Source organism: Pan troglodytes, chromosome 10 (assembly GCF_028858775.2).
Source record: "Pan troglodytes isolate AG18354 chromosome 10, NHGRI_mPanTro3-v2.0_pri, whole genome shotgun sequence".
NCBI classification, from domain to species: domain Eukaryota; kingdom Metazoa; phylum Chordata; class Mammalia; order Primates; family Hominidae; genus Pan; species Pan troglodytes.
Genome location: NC_072408.2, coordinates 117,318,040 through 117,335,120, shown reverse-complemented (window position 1 = coordinate 117,335,120; position 17,081 = coordinate 117,318,040). Strand labels below are relative to the sequence as shown.

The window sequence follows — 17,081 nt, the reverse complement described above, 5'->3', positions numbered from 1 at the left end:
AGTGCTGGGATTACAGGCATGAGACACTGTGCCCAGCCAATAACTAAATTTTATCAAGCACTGACCATGTGCCTGTTGCATCTTTAGCTCAATCTTTACAATTCCATTTAGTGGGCATAATTATTATTACCCCCATTTTACTAAGGAAACTGAAGGCAAAATAAATAACCTGTCCAAGTTACGCAGTTAATACGTGGTAAGAGAGAGGTTTGAACCTTGGCATTTGAACTCTAAAGCCAGGGCTCTGAACCCCTGGGCCTCACTGTAGACCTCAGGTTTGGACAAAAATCTATGAGTACACTGTGGAAGAGAAGCAGGGTGAAGGAGAACAGAGGCACAGAGGATGGCAGGAAGCCCATGGAATTTCAGGCAGAACATGATAAGGGTCTACATCATTTACCCATAATGTAATTTCAGCTTTGCAGGAGTTTGCCACATTAAGGCAAATAATTCCCTTTAAAAATAGAGCCTTCTTTCAAGAATTTGGTGACACAATAGGAAATTTGGAGTAAAGAGTGCTGTAATGGTGCTCATGGAGATTAAAGTTCTAAATGTCATTTTCTCTAGCAAAGAAACTGGCAATCTTAGTGAATTTCAGGGACCTGAAGCAGCAGGAAGATGATTTCTGTTGTTGCCTGTGAAAAAGTAAGTACAATATGTGTGACTAGAAAAATAGGAGGGGACAATGCTTTTGTACAATGAGAACACAGATTTCAGTTTTCATTTTATGGCCAACTTAGTAACATATAGGAAGAGAAAATTGCCCTAAGTGTTGGGAATATAACAAGTACTCAATAAACACCTATGGTATCAAACTAAGTCCAGTTTTCTAATCAAATTCTGCCCTAAAAGTCATATACAGCGTAATATGGTGAATTTTTTATTTTTTTAAGAAACAGTGTCTCACTCTGTTGCCCAGGCTGGAGTGCAGTTGTGCGATCATAGCTCACTGAAGCCTTGAACTACTGGGCTCAAGAGATCCTCCCACTTCAACCTCCTCAGCAGCTAGGTCTACAGCCACCACATCTGGCTAATATTTAAATTTTTGTTGAGATGGGGTCTCACTCTGTCGCTTAGGCTGGTCTTGAACTCGTGGCCTCAAGAGATCTTCCCTCCTTGGCCTTCTAAAGGGCCGGGGTTACAGGCGTGAGTCACTGCACCCAGCCAAGATGGTGATGGTAACTTTCAAAAATATTATTTTTGCTTTCAAATTTCTAATTCTAACTAAGAAACTCATATCTCCAAACCAACAATAACAACAGCAAAACAAGCTTGAACAAAACATTAAACAAGTAAAATTAGGATTATCAATATTTGAGATACTTCAGTTTCTAATACATTGCTTACCTTCAGTTCAGTAGATTTCGTAAGGTTTAACACTACAGCATTCTGTGAAGCTTATCATCTATCTTATAGAATAAGATGTTATTAACTGGGACTCCACTATGAAGGAATTTGTGATATTTGTTGGGATGAAATTTACGTTTGTACTATTATGAATACAAGATTTACCAAACAAATTTGAAAAGTAAAATTAGAAGGAAACATTTTAGGAAACAAATTATTTATATGACCTCAGCATATTATCGCTATTCAAGATAGAATATACCATAAAAAATCATAATTTATTCTTGGAAACAAGTGACCCAAACCTCTACTTGAATATGCTTTGTTAGAAATTACTGACTGAACAATTTAACTATTTTCTATTGATATTCTGTAAATCAGACTTTTCTCTATCAGACTTTTCTTCATTCTATAATTCAGACTAGCTTCACTTTTCCCCTATCAAAAAATAAGAAAATCAATTTTCAGAACATGGCTGGGTGGGGATTGGGGAGGAAGACTGCAAAGGGAGACAGATGAGAATTCTTGACTGAGATGTGGTTGAATCTCAATGCTTTTACCTTTCTGAGACACAGAGACCCTGGCACTTCCTCTGTGTTGCTGACACTGCTTTCTGATACTTCACTGACATCTCCATCCACTCTTTTCATTGCAGGGCTGCCACAGTTTTCCAATGCAGATATGTTTGTGAGAGTCTCCTTAGGATAAAGCCTTCTTGGTGCTGCTTTTCTTGAAATACATTCCAGGGCCTGGCCAGTTACATTTTTGCCAGCCTTTTTTTCAATCAGATCTGACCTGAGGTATTAATAGGCATTAAATGAATGAACTGTTTATTGTGAAATATATTTTTATATAACTAATGGACAATGTGGGATGACAATGATAGCACTGGATTAGGGAATATATTGAAATACATGGAACTAAATTGTTGCAAGTTAAAATTTATATATATGATCATTTATAAATTCTCTTGACAGACAATCTTTCAGTAAAGCAACTCACTGTGCATAGAATATCTTGTGATATGGTAACAGGAGCAAGTTAGGGGAAAAGCCAAGTAAATTACTATACATCTATATGATAAAATTGTGTACAGTCATTAAGAATCATGTTTTCGGCCGGGCACGGTGGCTCACGCCTGTAATCCCAACACTTTGGGAGGTCAAGGGGGGTGGATCACGAGGTCAGGAGTCCAAGACCAGCAGGGCCAAGATGGTGAAACCTCGTCTCTACTAAAAATACAAAAAAATTAGCCAGGCGTGGTGGCAGGCACCTGTAATCCCAGCTACTCTGGAGGCTGAGGCAGAAAACTGCTTGAACCCAGGAGACGGAGGTTGCAATGAGCTGAGATGGCGCCACTGCACTCCAGCCTGGGTGACAAAGCGAGACTCTGACTCAAAAAAAAAAAAAAAAAAAAAAAAAAATCATGTTTTCAAGTCATTATCAGTGATATTGAAACATACCCACAATACCAAAACTGTATATGCTCTATGATCCTAATCTTGTTTTAAAATACAAGGATAGGCCGGGTGCAGTGGCTTACATCTGTAATCCTAGCACTCTGGGAGGTCAAGGGGGGTGGATCACGAGGTCAGGAGTCCAAGACCAGCAGGGCCAAGATGGTGAAACCTCGTCTCTACTAAAAATACAAAAAAATTAGCCAGGCGTGGTGGCAGGCACCTGTAATCCCAGCTACTCTGGAGGCTGAGGCAGAAAACTGCTTGAACCCAGGAGACGGAGGTTGCAATGAGCTGAGATGGCGCCACTGCACTCCAGCCTGGGTGACAAAGCGAGACTCTGACTCAAAAAAAAAAAAAAAAAAAAAAAAAATCATGTTTTCAAGTCATTATCAGTGATATTGAAACATACCCACAATACCAAAACTGTATATGCTCTATGATCCTAATCTTGTTTTAAAATACAAGGATAGGCCGGGTGCAGTGGCTCACATCTGTAATCCTAGCACTCTGGGAGGCCGAGGCAGGTAGACTGCTTGAGCCCAGGAGTTAAGAGACCAGCCTAGGCAACATGGTAAAACCCGATCTCTACAAAAAACACAAAAATTAGCTGGGTGTGGTGGCAGGTGCCTGTAGTCCTGGTTACTCAGGAGGCTGAGGTGGAATGCTTCAGCCTGGGAGGTTGAGACTATGATGAGCTATGACTGTGCTACTGCACTCCAGCCTGGGTGACAGAGTGAGACCCTGTCTCAAAAAATTTTTTTTTTAAATTTGAAAATACAAGTATACACAAAATTAAGTCTGAAAGAAAATGCAGTGAGCCAGAATGTTACAGTGGCTATCTCTGGGTGATGCAATTATGAGTAAGTTTTATTTTCTTCTTTGTACTTTTCTCTATTTTCCAAATTTCCTGAAATAACTTTTACAATAAAGCATCATTCTTCCCCCAAAAGAAAAGAAATTAAGAAAGAAAAAAAAGCCAGGCGCAGTGGCTCATGCTTGTAATCCCAGCACTTTGGGAGGCTGAGGCGGGCAGATCACAAGGTCAGGAGTTCGAGACCAGCCTGACCAACATAGTGAAACCCCGTCTCTACTAAAAACACAAAAATTAGCCAGGTGTGTTAGTGCACACATGTCATCCCAGCGACTAGGGAGGCTGAGGCAGGAGAATTGCTTGAACCCAGGGGGTGGAGGTTTTAGTGAGCTGAGATCATGCCACTGCACTCCAGCCTGGGCAACAGAGTGAGATTCTGTCTCAAAAAAACAAACAAAAAAAAAAAACAAAAAAGAAAGCAAGAAAGCAATGGCTATCCCTATATCTGAGCAAAAGTTCTAGGAAGTGAATATAGACTTTCCTGTGAAAACACTATATTACCCCTAAAAAAAAACAAAAAAAAAAAACTAAAGGCCCGATGTGGTGACTCACACCTGTAATCCCAGCACTTTGGGAGGCTGAGGCAGGTGGATGGCTTCAGCCCAGAAGTTTGAGACCAGCCTGGGCAACATGGTGAAACCCTGTCTCTACAAAAAAAAATACAAAAAATTAGCTGGGTGTGGTGGCACATGCCTATAGTCCCAGCTACTTGGGAGGCTGAGGTGGGAGGACCACTTGAGCCAGGGAAATGGAGGCTGCAGTGACTTGAGATTGCGCCAGAGCACTCAAGCCTGGGCAATGGGAGTGAGACCTTGTCTAAAACAATAACAACAACAACAACAACAACAACAAAAACTAAAAATTGGAATTGAGTTCTGGGAAACAACACAGATAAACCAGACAGTCTTGTTCAATTCTGGACAGAACAGAAAAAGCAAATATCTGACACGAGATTGGTGATGTTTCTATGCTACAGGTAAGTTTCACTACAGCTCTTCTGTATTCAGTCAAAATTTGTTAACTAATATTTCACTCCTCAATTGTTTCCTAAGTGAATGCAAGTGAATTATTTCAAAATAAGATTATGATGGCTTGTCCCAAGTAATAAAGAAGTTAAAACACAGTCTTACCTTTTTCGTTTCTGTGAAAGACACAGTGACTGTGGTGAAGATGCTCTACTTTGTTCATCAGCTAATGTGGCCAAAATAAAGTTAGCTTCCACTAACATATCATCAATACTCAAAGCCAGAGGTCTAAAAAAGCCAAGTCAGAGCAACAGTGACACTCATTTTCTGATGGACATTAGAAACACATTAGAAATGATACTTAATTCTGGACTAAAAAGAAACAGGGGAGGCCAAGGCGGGTGGATCATCTGAGGTTGCGAGTTTGAGACCAGCCTGACCAACATGGAGAAACCCCGTCTCTACTAAAAATACAAAAAAAAAATTAGCCGGGCATGATGGTGCATGCCTGTAATCCCAGCTACTCAAGAGGCTGAGGCAGAAGAATCACTTGAACCTGGGAGGCAGAGGTTGCAGTGAGCTGAGATTGCACCATGGCACTCCAGCCTGGGCAACAAAAGCAAAACTCCATCTCAAAAACAACAACAACAACAACAACAACAAAAAAAAACAAAAAACAAAAAAGAAACAGTAGGCCGGGTGCTGTGGCTCACGCCTGTAATCCCAGCACTTTGGGAGGCCGAGGCTGGTGGATCTCTTGAAATCAGGAGTTCAAGGCCAGCCTGGCCAACATGGGGAAACCCCGTCTCTACCAAAAATACAAAAATTAGCCAGGCATGGTGGTAGACGCCCGTAATCCCAGCTACTTGGGAGGCTGAGGCAGTAGAATTGCTTGAACCCGGGAGGCAGAGCCTGCAGTAAGCCGAGATCATGCCACTGCACTCCAGCCTGGGCGACAGAGTGAGACTCCGTCTGAAAAAAGAAAAAATAAAATTTTAAATGCCATGTTTTAGCATCTTTCAAAATTTTAGTTTGATAAGTATTAATAGTAAAGTTTAGGTATTCCTGAGGTGTTAATTAATTTCAAAGTGATCCAAAAGGTTTTGTTATTGATATAAAACAAAAGAAACAAGCTCAGAAAAATTCTCAAGGACCTACTTCCCAGGGAAATCAAAATAAATGGATATAGGAGCATGTGTAGCTTCTGAAAATGTCAGTATTCCCTGAAAAAAGAAAAGAAGAAAAAAACTTAAAATCCTTATAAAAACTTACAGTGAAAATTTGAATTTTAAATTGATACAAATCTTTATTTACCTTCAATTCTTTGAAACAAAATGTTATCTCAGTGTCCATTCCAATTTGAAAGAAGTCAAACTCATCTGAGCCAACAAACATCTCACTGTATACAGCATTGCTCAAATCTGTTTAATATTATGGGAAAATAAAGAATAAAATTAGTTCCAGAGATGAATTTAGAGGAAAAAAGAATTTTTCTGGTCTCCCAAATCCCATCCCATTTCCTCCTGCCCTACGTACCCTAACTTCCCCACCTGATATCTGTATGCTATTTTTAAATGCCTTTGTTCAAAAGAGAAATTTAATATTTTACATTTCTCTTAAACTACCCAATGATTCAGGGTCTATAAGTCCATTTCACATAAATTAAACTGTTTATGTTTAAATACCAGATTTCTTATCTAAGTTAATTAATAAATTTTTTGTTTTCTTCTTTTTGAGACACGGTCTTACTGTGTTGCCCAGGCTGGAGTGCAGTGGCATGATCACAGCTCACTGCAGCCTTGACCTCCTGGGCTCAAGTGATCCTCTGCCTCAGTCTTCTGAATAGCCGGGACTACAGGCATGTGCCACTTACATGCACATTTTTAACTTTTTTTTTTTTCTTTTGAGACGGAGTCTCACTCTGTTGCCCAGGCTGGAGTGCAGTGGCACAATCTCGGCTCACTGCAAGCTCTAGCCTCCCGGGTTCACGCCATTCTCCTGCCTCAGCCTCCCGAGTAGCTGGGACTACAGGCACCCACCACCACACTCGGCTAATTTTTTGTATTTCTTTTAGTAGAGATGGGGTTTCAGTGTGTTAGCCAGGATGGTCTCGATCTCCTGACCTCGTGATCCACCCGCCTCAGCCTCCCAAAGTACTGGGATTACAGGCGTGAGCCACTGCGCCTGGCCATATTTTTAAATGAAAGTACAATCTTACCCTACATACCATTTCATAATCTACCCAATAATATATCAATATATCTTGGCTATTTTTCCATGTCAATAAGCACATTTTTATAATTATTTGTGTGTGTGTGTGTGTGTGTGTGTCAATGTTTTGTGTTTTCCACTACAAAATTGCTTCATTAAACCTCTCTGATACATACCCTCAGAGAGAGAGGAATGTATTTATACATACACATATAACATTACTTTAATGTTTTTATTATTTTTTTTTTGAGATGGAGTCTCACTCTGTTGCCCAAGCTGGAGTCCAGTGGTGTGATCTCGACTCAGTGCAAGGTCCACCTGCCAGATTCTAGCGATTCTCCTGCCTCAGCCCCCTGAGTAACTGGGACTACAGGCACACACCACCACGTCCAGCTAATTTTGTATTTTTAGTAGAGAAAGGGTTTCACCATGTTGGCCAGGCTGGTCTCAAACCCCTGACCTCAGGTGATCAGCCCTCCTCGGCCTTCCAAAGTTCTGGGATTACAGGCATGAGCCACCACGCCCGGCCCATTAATTTTTTTTGAGACTGGGTCTCACTCTGTTGCCCAGGCTGTAATACAGTGGCATGATCATAGCTCACCTGCAACCTTGAAATCTTGAGCTCAAGTGATCCCCTTGCCTCAGCTGCTGCAGCATGGACTACAGGTGCATGCCACCATACCTGGCTAATTTTTTATTTTTGTAGAGATGGGATCTTGCTGTGTTGGCCAGGCTGGTCTGAACTCCTGGCCTCAAGCAATCCTGCCTCAGCCTCCCAAAGCACTAGGATTACAGGGGTGAGCCATTGTACCTGGCCAATGTTACTTTTAATAGTTTCATAGTATTTCATTATCTTCACTCAATCTCCTGTTGTGAGATCTAAAGTATAGAAGGAGATATACCCAACTATTAAAAGTGCTTATCTCTGTATAGTGGGATATCAGGTGACTTAAAAAATTTTTTTTGTATTTTTAATTTTCTTCAATGAATATCAATTATATAAGTAGTAAGAACAAAGATTGAGTGATATATATATATACATATTTATTATTATTATTATTTTAGACAGAGTCTTGCTCTGTCGCCAGGCTGGAGTGCAGTGGCGTGATCTTGGCTCACTGCAACCACCGCCTCCCAGGTTCAAGTGATTAATCCCCCGTCTCAGCCTCCCAAGTAGCTGGGACTATAGGTGCACACCACCACGCCCCACTAATTTCTTGTATTTTAATAGAGACGGGGTTTCACCATGTTGGCCAGGATGGTCTCGATCTTCTGACCTCATGATCCGCCTGCCTCAGCCTCCCAAAGTGCTGGGATTACAGGCGTGAGCCACCGCGCCCGGCCAAATGATATATTTTTTAAAGGATCAAACAATGTCTTAAATATACATTCATCTCCAACAAGAAGGCTCATGTCACTCCTAATATACTAGCATAGAAGAAGTTTAATAATAAGATTAAACAACTAGATTGCCAGTCAACTGTAACTATAACTTCATTAGAAAGCTACTCACAAGGGACAGTTTCTCCTGGCTACTAAATGGCCATCTTTATTCAGAGATGGCATGATGGTACATAAAACAGACCCTTTCACTAGGCAATTTGTGACACCAGGCAAGCCACAGTTTCTCTGTGCTTCAATTTTTTTTTTTTTTTTGAGACAAGATCTTGCTGTCTTGCCTGGGCTGGAGTGCAGTGGCACAATCATGGCTCACTGCAGCCTCAAACTCACGGGCTCAAGCAATCCTTCCACCTTAGCCTACCAAGTAGCTGACACTACAGGTGTGCACCACCATGCCTGGCTATTTTTCTTATGTTTTGTAAAGATGAGGTGTCACTATGTTGCCAAGGCTGGTAACTCCCCTCAAGTGATCCTTCTGCCTCAGCCTCCCAAAGTGTCCAACTGCTTCATATGTGCTTTATATGTGCTTTCAATTTCTTCATATGTAAAATGGGGATAATAATAGTACCTACATACATCTTAGAGTTGTTATGAAGATCAAATGACTTCATAAATGCAAACTATTTAGAACAGAACCTGGCACAAACACTACAAAAGTCATGTGACCCAACTTAAGCCCTGGTTTTTCACTTTAAAATAATAGTTCTTTCCTTTGTATCCTCTCCTTACTGCTGTCACCAAAAACATATTATCTAAGGTCAAACAGTCTCAAACAGCTTGTTGTGCCAAAAGACCGTAGCAAATTTTCTTTTTTCTTTTATTTGAGACAGAGTCTCTGTCGCCCAGGCAATGGAGTGCAATGGTGCAATCTTGGCTCATTGCAACCTCCACCTCCCGGGTTCAAGCGATTCTCCTGCCTCAGCCTCCTGAGTAGCTGGGATTACAGGCCTGAGCCACCACACCCAGCTAATTTTTTTATTTTTAGTAGAGATGGGTTTTCGCCATGTTGGCCAGGCTGGTCTCGAACTCCCGACCTCAGGTAATCCACCTGCCTCAGCCTCCCAAAGTGCTGGGATTACAGGCGTGAGCCACAGCACCTGGCCCCATTCTCCTAATTTTAAAACACCCTGAATTTCAAAGCCAAATATTTTAATTGCTGATTGTGTTAAACTTGTTGGATCTCTTAAAGCTTTTTCCAACCTTTCTACATCTTACTGCTTTTTAGACAGGAATAAAATTATGTCACTAATATTTGCAGTATGGTTAGTAATTAAGAGACAGGAAGTAATAACCCATCAAAACACCATTTCAGATACAATCTTTACCCATTGATTCCTCATTAGAACTCTTGAGGCAAAAATTCAGTGGAGTAACAGCAAGAGTAACTTCCTCTTGACTTGATGTAAAAAGAACAATGGCATCAGCAAGCAATCTATAAAATGTAAAGAACAGTATTAACATTATTTGAAAAACAAACAGAAAGACATACCTTATTAACTGGGACTCAAATCTCTAATCTGGAAATAAATAATTACTTGGCCTGGGTTTAGAAAAATTTACCCAAACTCCTACCTTCTTTCTTATACATAGCTGCTATATTTTCAGCATATTTTAAAATTATAACTTCATTTGAAGGCCAAGAGAATAGCAAAATATATCCTTAGTAAAACACATGAACTCTGCAGTACAAACAAAATTCCAGAATAAAATATCTTTAATTATATGTTTTTGTATGCCCAGTTACTTATGCCCTAGATCATACTGTAAAGAGAGATACTGGAAAGTGAAGCTGTTCAAAAACAACTCAGGTGAATTATGCTGGAGACCTAGATGTGGGGGCAGAGGTTTCTAAGCAGCCTGCTGCCTATATTCTTTCCCTTTGCTCCTTTCCTCGACTGTTACCTGTTGCTTTCAAGGTTCTCTTGACATCCCAAATGCCCTTTTATTCTGGCTTTTTTCAAAAACAGTTTTATTGAGATATAATTCCCATATGACATAATTCACAGATTGAAAATTGTTTGATTTGCATTTCCCTAATGACTAATGATGTTGGGCATCTTTTCAGGTGCTTACTGACATTTTCTTTGAAGAAATGACTATTAAAATCCTTTACTTATTTTTTACAGCTGGGTTGTCTTTTTATTATTGTATTATAAATTCTGCACTCCTTTTGACATTAAGATATTATTAAGATAAAAATAAAATTCTTAGAATTTATGTAATCTTGGTGTTAATCTGATGTTAGACATTGGTTTAACGGTGTTTCTTGATATCAAAATGTCAGGAACACCTACAAAATTCATTTGGGAACTTTTCCAGTGTTAAGCGGGGGCAGTTATACAAGATACCAAATAATTTGATACAAAAAAAATGGCAACATGAATGTGCAATTCAAAAAGGAAGGGAGGAAGGAAGGAAGCAAGGAAGCAAGGAAGCAAGGAAGGAAGCAAGGAAGGAAGGAAGGGACCAGATGTGGTAGCTCACGCCTGTAATCCCAGTACTTTGGGAGGCTAAGGCAGATGGATCACTTGAACTCAGAAGTTTGTCTCAATCAGCCTGAGCAACATGACGAAACCCCGTCTCTACAAAAAAATACAAAAATTAGCCAGGCATGGTGGCTTGCACTTGTAGTCCCAGCTACTCGGGAAGCTGAGGCACAAGAATTGTTTGAACCCAGGAGGTGGAGGTTACAGTGAGCCAAGATCACATCACTGCACTCCAGCCTGAGCAACAGAGGGAGACTCTGTCTCAAAAATAATAATAATAATAATATAAAAACAATATGGATAAAATATCATTTGGCTCACAAAGTAATGTTAATTAATGTTTAATGCTACAGCTGAACTGAAAACTGGATGCACTTTCAAATAACAGGTTTCAAGTTTCAAATTTCAAGACATATATGCCTTACTCATTATCTAGAGGAAAAAACTGTTAATACTTAGGGCCAAAATCATTTCACATAAAAAATGTTAAAATTTCCTCAAGCTCTGTGTTTTAAGATTCTAACAAGAACCATATAAATGCAACTTGATATAGAAAGCCACTGATGGGGTGTTTTTAGAACTTTCTTGGGTCACTAAATTATTATAGCTACCATTAGTTATTATCCACTATTATCTTTAACAAAGTTTCCTCTTGTCCCCGTATGGTGATTTCTCCAAGTCAAATTTCAGCTTAAAAAAAAAATGTACTGGCAGGGCGTGGTGGCTCACGCCTGTAATACCAGCACTTTAGGGGGCCAAGGCAGGTGGATCACGAGGTCAGGAGATCAAGACCATCCTGGCTAACACGGTAAAACCCCCCCGTCTCTATTAAAAATACAAAAAAATTAGCCGGGAGTGGTGGTGGGCGCCTGTAGTCCCAGCTACTCGGGAGGCTGAGGCAGGAGACTGGTGTCAACCCGGGAGGCGGAGCTGGCAATGAGCCAAGATCGCGCCACTGCACTCCAGCCTGGGCGACACAGCGAGACTCCATATCAAAAAAAAAAAAAATGTGCTGACTGAAAAGCTCTAGGGCATTGATTCTTCACTCCATGATCATACTGTATTCAGGTGAAAAAAACTGACAACAGACAACTCATTACCTTGGTTGAATCATTAGCGTATTAGTACAAACATTCTTGTCAAAAATAACTTGCAAAGGCTGACTTTCTTGAAAACATATATTATGAGTTCTTTTAATACCTTAAAAAGAATAAAGCCACCTCTTAATAATTTTAAGTACAAAACTAACAAATTAAAGAAGTCTTTAAGTTTCACAGCCAAATTAAAGTAATAAAGTAACATTTACTATCTGGCAAGTGCATATACCTTGGAGAAGCACTATTCCTTAATTAAATGTGTTTATCGCTCCCTAGTGGACACCAAGCAATATGTCATACCTTCTGACCAATCAGGCAGGAGAGTTCCCAGATTCCTTTGAAATACAGGCAGTTTCCTTCTTCTTCTTCTTCTTTTTTTGTTAATATATTTTTATTGATACATGGTATTTTAAAATATTTATGGGGTACATGTGGCCAAGCACGGTGGTTCATGCCTGTAATCCCAGCACTTTGGGAGGCCAAGGCAGGTGGATCGCTTGAGGCCAGGAGTTCAAAACCAGCCTGGTCAACATGGCATAACCCTGTCTCTACTAAAAATACAAAAATCAGTCGGGCATGGTGGTGCATGCCTGTAATCCCAGCTACCTGGGAGGCTGAGGCACAAGAATCACTTGAACCTGGGAAGCAGAGGTTGCCATGAGCCAAGATTGTGCCACTGTATACTCCAGCCTGGGTGACAGAGTGAGACTCTGTCTCAAAAAGGAAAAAAAAAAAAAAGGCCAGGCACGGTGGCTCACGCATGTAATCCCAGCACTTTGGGAGGCTGAGGCGGGCGGATCATGAGGTCAGGAGATAGACACAATCCTGGCCAACATGGTGAAACTCCGTCTCTACTAAAATATAAAAAACTAGCCGGGCGTGGTGGCATGCGCCTGTAATCCCAGCTACTTGGGAGGCTGAGGCAGGAGAATCACTTGAACCCAGGAGGTGGAGGTTGCAGTGAGCCGAGATCGTGCCACTGCACTCCAGCCTGACAACAGAGCGAGACTCTGTCTCAAAAAAAAAGAAAAAATGTATGGGGTACATGTGACAGATATTTTGTTACATGCACAGACTGTGTAATTATCAAGCCAGGATATTTGGGGTGTCCATCACCTCAAGTATTTATCATTTCTATGTGTTAAGAACATTTTAAGTCCTCTCTTTTAGCTACATTGAAACACAGAATACACCGCTGCTAACTTATAGTCACCCTACTCTGCTACCCCACATTAGAACTTATTCCTTCTACCTAACTGTATGTTTGTACCTACTGACCAACCTCTCTTCATACTCACCCACACACCATTACCAGCCTCTGGTATCTACCATTCTACTCTCTACCTCCATGAGATCAACTTTTTAGCATCCACATTGTGAGAACATGCAATACTTGACTTTCCATGCCTGGCTTATTTCACTTAACATAGTGACCTCTAGTTCCATCCACGTTGCTGCAAATGACAAGATTTCATTATTTTTATGGCCAAATAGTATTCCATTGTGTATATATACTACATTTTCTTTATCCATTAGTCCACTAATAGACACTTAGCTTGATTCCGTAACTTTGCTATTATAAATGGTGCTGCAATAAACACAGAGATGTAGGTATTTCTTTGATATATATTTTTTTCCTTTGGATAAAGACTCAGTAGTGGGATTGCTGGATCATGTGGTACTTCTATTTTTAGTTTTTTAAGAAATCTCCAAAATACAGGTAGTTTCTTAAATTGCATGTAAAATAGTGATTGCAGACTACAGATCATATCTCTATTACTCTCTTTCAGTACCCTCCATCCAGGACTGATATTTCTAAACAGGACTTTTGACAGATTTCAACATCTGGTTTGTTAATTCTTTTCTTTTCTTTTCTCTCCTCTTCTCTCCTCCTTCCCTCCTTCTTCCTTTCTCTCTTTCTTTTTTTTTTTTTTTTTTGACAGGGTCTCAACCTGTTGCCAAGGCTAGACTGTTGTGGTGTGATCTCAACTCACTGCAACCTCCAACTCCTGGGCTCAAGTGATCCTCCCATCTCAACCTCCCCAGTAGCTGGGACTAGAGGCACACTCTACCACACCTGGCTAATTTTTGTATTTTTGGTAGAGACAAGGTTTCTCCATGTTGCCGAGGCTGAATTATTGTCCTTTTAGAGGAAGAGGAGAGGTAGCAATAATGAGTATGAACCTATGTGCCAGGAACTGTAGCATACATATTACATACATTCTCTCTGATCCTCACAATATCCCTGTGGGGTAGCTAGGATGGCCTCACTTTCATGTCTGGGGCCTCAACTGGGACAACTGAGATGGCTAAGGCCTCTCACCTATTCTTTAATCCTCCAGAAAGCTATTCCATGCTTGTTCTCATGCTGGTGGAAAGGTTCTTAGGGCAACAGTGGAAGCTGACAGGACTCAGCTCGGAACTCACACAATAACACTTATGGTGCATTCTACCGGTATCAAAGCAAATCTAAGGCCGGGTGAAATTCAAAATGAGGAAACATACTCCAGGTATTGAAGGGAGGGGCTGCAGATAATTGGTGACAATTTTTTTTGTGATCTACCACATAAGGGACTATTCTAGGAGCTGGAACTAGCAGAGAACAAATCAGACAAAAATCTATCTTCACAGGGCTAACATTTTACAGAGGGGAGATAGATAGCAAGAAAATAAATGAATAAAACAGTAGGCAAGGGAGCAGGGCATACACCCTGAGGAGGAAACATGCCAGGGCTTCTGAATCATGGAGGACCTTATAGGCCATTCTGAGATCTTTGGCTTTTACCCTGGGTAAAATGGGGAGCTACTGGGAGAGTTTTGAGGACCGAAGTGACATAATATGACCTATTTTAAAGGGATCACTGTGACTGCTGTTTTGAGAAGACACAAAGCTCAAAAGATGACATATTTTACGTATTTAAAAAATATTTTCAAGTTACTTTTGGTGGAATTGGTAATAGATGCACATGGGACAAAATGCAAAAGATATAAAAGAACAGTGAGAGTGAGTCACCCTCCATCCCTGACTCCTGCCAACCTAGAACCTACACAGAAGCAACTACTGCTACCAGTTTCTTAGGTGTTCTTTAGAAATAACCTATGCATATATAAGTGTGTTTATACCTGTATAACAAATATTTGAATCAAGTGAATATTGGTATTGCTGAGGATGTGCAAGCTGAGAAGTGTCTTTTCTTTGTCATCCGCAATGCTCTATTCTTGCTACTTGTTTTCTTCCTTTTTTCTTATAAGCACACACTAGACACCCTCAACCGGTATTTTTTCACACTTCTCCTTCATCTTAGACTGCCATCCCAGGCTGGGCATGGTGGCTCACACCTGTAATTCCAGCACATTAGGAGGCTGAGGCAAGAGGACTGCCTGGCTCAGGAGTTTGAGACCAGCTTCCAAAACACAGTGAGACCTTGTTATCTATTAAAAGTTTTTTAAAAATTAGCCAGGTGTGAAAAAAAAATTAGCCAGGTGTGGTGGGCGTGGTTGCTCATTCCTGTAATCCCAGCACTTGGGAGGCTGAGGCAAGCAGATCACTTGAGCCCAAGAGTTCAAGACCAGCCTGGGCAACATGGTGAAACCCCATCTCTACAAACAATATAAAAAATTAGGGCCGGGCATGGTGGCTTATGCCTGTAATTCCAGCACTTTGGAAGGCCAAGGAGGGCAGATCACGAGGTCAGGAGATCGAGATCATCCTGGCTAAGATGTTGAAACCCCGTCTCTACTAAAAATACAAAAAAAAAGTTAGTTGGGCATGGTGGCAGGCGCCTGTAGTCCCAACTACTCGAGAGGCTGAGGCAGGAGAATGGCGTGAACCCAGGAGGCAGAGCTTGCAGTGAGCTGAGATCGCACCACTGCACTCCAGCCTGGGCGACAGAACCAGACTCCGTCTCAAAAAAATTAAAATAAAAAAATTAGCCAGGTATGGTGGCACGCTCCTGTGATCCCAGCTACTCTGGAGGCTGAGGTAGGAGGATCACTGAGTCTGGGAAGTCAAGGCTGCAGTGAGCCAAGATCACGCCACTGCACTCCATCCTGCTCCATCCTGGGTGACAGAGTGAGACTTTGTTTCAAAAAAAAGAAAAGAAAAGAAAAGAAGCTGCACCCTGGATCAAACCATGGCGGTGGCTCATGCCTGTAATCCCAGCACTCTGGGAGGCCAAGGCAGGAGAATTGCTTGAGCCCAGGAGTTTGAGACCAGCCTGGGCAACATGACGAGACCCTGACTCTACAAAAATTAAGAACAAAAACAAAAACAACCATGCCTGTGACTTAATTTTGAATTTTTTGTTTACATGAGCCAATACTTTATTTTTTAAGCTAGTTTGAGTTGGACCGTCTGTTTTTATTTGTTACTTGTAACCTAAAGCATAGTATCATATAACTACCCTATAAAAACCATTAAATAATTAACCAATCACAAATACTTACTGGACATGATTCAAGTAAGCTACTTGAGAGATACTGAATACCAAGTATTCACTTTCTGTCTAAAATCTAGTTGGAGATAAGGAAAGAGGATAATTATAGTAACAGCAATCACTAACAAGTACTTCCCCTGGGGCAGGTACTGCGGTATGTACTTTACATATGTGATCTCACTTCATCCTCACAATCACCCCGTAACTTGTGGGTAGGCATGATCATCTCCACTTCACAGTAAGGAATGAAGATTCAGAGAGCTTATGCACTGTCCCAAAACTAATAAGAAGTGGAGAAGAATTTACACCCACATCTTTGTGATGTCAAGGCTTGCTATGCTTTTAATCATGCTCTTTGAATCATTCTGCTATTAAATGAACTGAAGTTCAAAGAAGGAAAAAATAATGTTAAATTATTAGTATTTTATAGGAAACAATTTAAAGACTATAAATATATGCTGAAATGAAAATATATTATAATAAATGTAAGATTAAATTAAGAAATACAGCCAGGCGCGGTAGTTCACACCTGCAATCCCAGCACTTTGGGAGGTCAAGGCCGGCAGATCACCTGAGGTCAGGAGTTCGAGATCAGCCTGGCCAACACAGTGAAACCCCGTCTCTACTAAAAATACAAAAATTAGCTGGGCATGATGGCAGGTGCCTGTAATCCCAGCTACTTGGGAGGCTGAGGCGGGAGAACTGCTTGAACCCACGAGGTGGAGGTCGCAGTGAGCTGAGATGGCGGCATTGCACTCCAGCCTTGGCGACAGAGCAAGACTCCATCTCAAAAAAAAAAAAAGGATA

General features: G+C 40.9%; 1 protein-coding gene across 21 annotated transcripts in view; it reads right to left on the bottom strand.

Annotated features, from left to right (window-relative positions):
• Window positions 1-17,081, bottom strand: part of RAD9B (RAD9 checkpoint clamp component B) — a 29,566-nt gene that overhangs the window by 7,773 nt on the left and 4,712 nt on the right. For 13 of the 21 annotated variants that reach the window (XR_010147768.1, XR_010147769.1, XR_010147771.1 and 10 more), the window contains 6 exons: window positions 11,842-11,941; window positions 9,581-9,687; window positions 5,958-6,064; window positions 5,802-5,866; window positions 4,809-4,931; window positions 1,908-2,142 (listed from right to left, as the gene is read on the bottom strand). Coding sequence is in view for 10 of the 21 variants with exons in the window: in XM_001142878.7 (XP_001142878.1) it covers window positions 1,908-2,142; window positions 4,809-4,931; window positions 5,802-5,866; window positions 5,958-6,064; window positions 9,581-9,687; window positions 11,842-11,941 (737 nt within the window). In the remaining 11 variants the exon portion in view is untranslated. Of the gene's footprint in view, window positions 1-1,907; window positions 2,143-4,808; window positions 4,932-5,801; window positions 5,867-5,957; window positions 6,065-9,580; window positions 9,688-11,841; window positions 11,942-13,136; window positions 13,293-17,081 lie in introns of all 21 variants that reach the window. The other 8 variants (XR_010147775.1, XR_010147776.1, XM_063784933.1 and 5 more) reach the window with 3 other exon arrangements.